General features: G+C 37.9%; 1 protein-coding gene across 1 annotated transcript; it reads left to right on the top strand.

The window, feature by feature from the left end:
* Positions 1,426-2,358, top strand: LOC109127312 (uncharacterized mitochondrial protein AtMg00810-like). The gene has a single exon (XM_019231906.1). It carries the CDS (start codon positions 1,426-1,428, stop codon positions 2,356-2,358), a length of 933 nt encoding a protein of 310 aa, XP_019087451.1.

The following is a 3,359-nucleotide window of genomic DNA, read 5'->3' as shown; positions in this document are numbered from 1 at the left end:
GATCTACACGGCATCAAACGAACATTTGACTGCACCTTATTCTCCTCAGCAAAATGGATTAATTGATAGACGTAATCGTACGATCCTGGAGATTACTAGGAGCATCTTGAAGCACATGATCTTGCCAAATTATTTATGGGGAGAGGCAGTGAGACATGCTACCTTTTTGATCAATCAAGTAGCAACAAGATCTCTGAACACATCTACCCCATATGAGATGTTTAAGGGAAGCGAGCCAAATCTTGGTCTTCTTAGAATATTTGGATGCATCACATATACACGAACAGACGTCGTTGGAAGAAAGAAACTTGATGACAGATCAAGAATCCTGGTGCATTTAGGAACAGAGCCAGGCTCTAAAGCTTACCGTCTTCTTGATCCACAAAGTAAGAAGATAATTGTGAGCTGAGATGTGATATTTGATGAAAACAAGAGTTGGAGCTGGAATATTTCAGAATAGGATCAAGATACAAACTCTGGAACATTTGAAATTGGTATAGGAGAATTTGGTAATAAAGGTATAAGGGAGATCGAACACAGACTGAGTTGGAAGATGATTCCCACGTCTCTCGAGTTATGAGTGAAAACGTCAATAACGAAGAGGAAGCAATGGAGGATGAGAATGATAGCGACGTTGAAGTAGATGAATATGGCGGTGATGATGAAGTTCATGGTTCACCGGAGCAGCTGAAAAGGTCAACAAGACTAAGAACAAGACCAACTTACTTGAATGACTATGTGCTTATTGCTGAAACAGAGTGTGAACGACTCTTGATGGTAATGAATGAGGAACCATGGACCTTTCAGGAAGCTAAAAAGCTTAAAGTATGGATTGAAGCTTGTAAGGAAGAATTATCTTCTATAGAGAAGAATCAAACTTGGAGTCTCGTTGATCTTCCCGTCGGAGTTAAGCCAATTGGCTTAAAGTGGGTGTTCAAGTAAAGCGTAATTCCGATGGGAGTATTAACAAGTACAAAGCTCGATTAGTGGCAAAAGGTTACGTGCAGAGACATGGCATTGATTATGATGACATGTTCACTTTAGTGGCACGTATAGAAACAATTCGCCTTATCATTGCCTTAGCAGCTTCGAATGGTTGGGAAATACATCACCTTGATGTAAAAACGGCATTTCTTCATGGAGAACTGAAGGAGGAAGTATATGTTACTCAACCAGAGGGTTTTGAAGTATTAGGAAGAGAAACCAAGGTTAACAAGTTGAACAAAGCCCTTACAGTCTGAAACAGGCTCCTAGAGTTTGGAATGACAAGCTAAACAAGATACTCAGAGATTTGGATTTTCATAGGTGTGTTAAAGAACCATCGCTATATCAAAAGAAGGAGAGAGAGTCGCTACTTATAGTGTGTGTGTATGTAGACGACTTGCTGGATCATCATTGAGTTTGATACTTGAGTTTAAGAAACTGATGGGAATGACATTTGAGATGAGTGATCTTGGTAAGCTTACGTATTATCTTGGGATCGAAGTTCACCAACATGACAAGAGGATCAGCTTAACACAAGCGAGATATGCTAAGAGAATTCTAATTGAAGCAGGAATGGATACATGTAATTCGACACATATACCAATGGATATGAACATGCAACTGTCGAAATCTCAGGAGGAGAAGAACATTGATGAGAAAATTTACAGAAGGCTTATAGGATGTCTTCGGTACTTGATTCACACACGACCGAACTTATCTTACTACGTCGGTGTGCTGAGCCGTTTTATGCATGAGCCAAAAACATCCCACGGAGACGCTTTGAAGCAGATCCTGAGATACTTGCAAGGTACTTCATCACTAGGTCTTATTTTTTCCCGTGACTCTAAGACAAGTGTGGTTGGTTACTGTGACAGTAGTCAAAATCTTGACAAATATGATGGGAAAAGTACAGCTGGTTACATATTCTACTTCGGTGATAGTCCAATCACTTGGTGTAGTCAAAAACAGGACACAATGGCAATGTCTTTGTGTGAGGCCGAGTATATGAAAGCCACCGAAGCAGCTAAACAAGCAATTTGGCTTCATGATTTACTTAGTGAAGTCACCGGATCACCAAGTAAGCGAATCACAATTCTATTGGACAACAAATTGGTGATAGCACTCACAAGAAATCCAGTGTTTCATGGAAGAAGTAAGTATATACACAGGAGCTACCACTTTATTAGAGAATGTGTTGAGAAAGGATTCATAGAAGTGGAACATGTTCCCGAAACAGAGCAGAAAGCTGACATATTAACAAAAGCACTTGGGAGAATTAAGTTCAAGGAAATGAAGAGCTTCATTGGAGTTCAAGATGTGAGTGAGAGTATTTTCAAGCTTAAGGGAGAGAATGTTGGAGTAAGTTTGAACTAGCTTAAGGCCCAAATTAAGTATATTTGGGAGTTATCCAAAATATACATATCTAAGTTTTAGGAGTTATCTAAAATAAGTTATATTTCCTAATTAGTTTTGAAAACGGTTTTAAAGATTTTATATATATATATATATATAGAGCTACCAAGGTGTGGTAAGCCATATAAGATTTGAGAGAGTTAAGTTTTTGAGTTATTTTTGTTAAGCAATAAAGAGAAGAGAGTTATTCTTATCTTTGTGCTATTAAACTATATTTTTTTGTGTGTAAAGTGAAAGATCCCATATCTTTGAGTAGTAACTCGCCCTGGGCGTTCGGCGGAAACGGGTTGTTCGGGTCGGGTTGTTCGGGTCGGATTGTTCGGTTTTTTTCTAATTCGGGCTTTTTAAAATTTCACCGAATTGAAGTTAAATTGAAATATGGTTCGGTTCGGATGGTACTCGGGTTAATCGGGTCGGTTACCTGATTTAATTTTGCACCCAAAAACAATTTCTAATTCGGGTTAAATAACCCGAATTAGAAATTTTCTGAAGTAAACAACAAAATACAACCTGCTAAGTTCATGTACTAGTAGCTTAAAGCTGTGTTAATGAGTTTAAAGGCTTTAAGCTACTAGTACAGACTATTACATACTATTACAGACCATTAGAGAAGCTGCTAAGCTAGCATTTTATCTAGTTTAAGCTAGCATTACATCAAAAAACCAATCCATCAACAAAAGCATGTTACTTCGCATCGAAAAGTAGTCAAAAGAGCAACTTCAAAGTCAGTACTATACCATCCATTGTTAACGCTGCATTCCGCATCAAAAAGGACAAAATACGCAGCTTCCTACCTGTGAAAATCATAACAAAAACAATGTTAATCAACAACAAAAACAAAACTTATATGAACACTTAGTAAGAACCACAAACATACCTGTCATACTATGAAGAATCATGGAATAGCTTCCGTTGGATTCCGAGAATCTACACAATAAAACAGATGCAAGAAATTAATACAA

The sequence above is a fragment of the Camelina sativa genome, chromosome 11 (assembly GCF_000633955.1).
Source record: "Camelina sativa cultivar DH55 chromosome 11, Cs, whole genome shotgun sequence".
Lineage (NCBI taxonomy): Eukaryota > Viridiplantae > Streptophyta > Magnoliopsida > Brassicales > Brassicaceae > Camelina > Camelina sativa.
The sequence above is the reverse complement of the archived record's forward strand: the minus strand, read 5'-3'. Positions and strand labels throughout refer to the sequence as shown.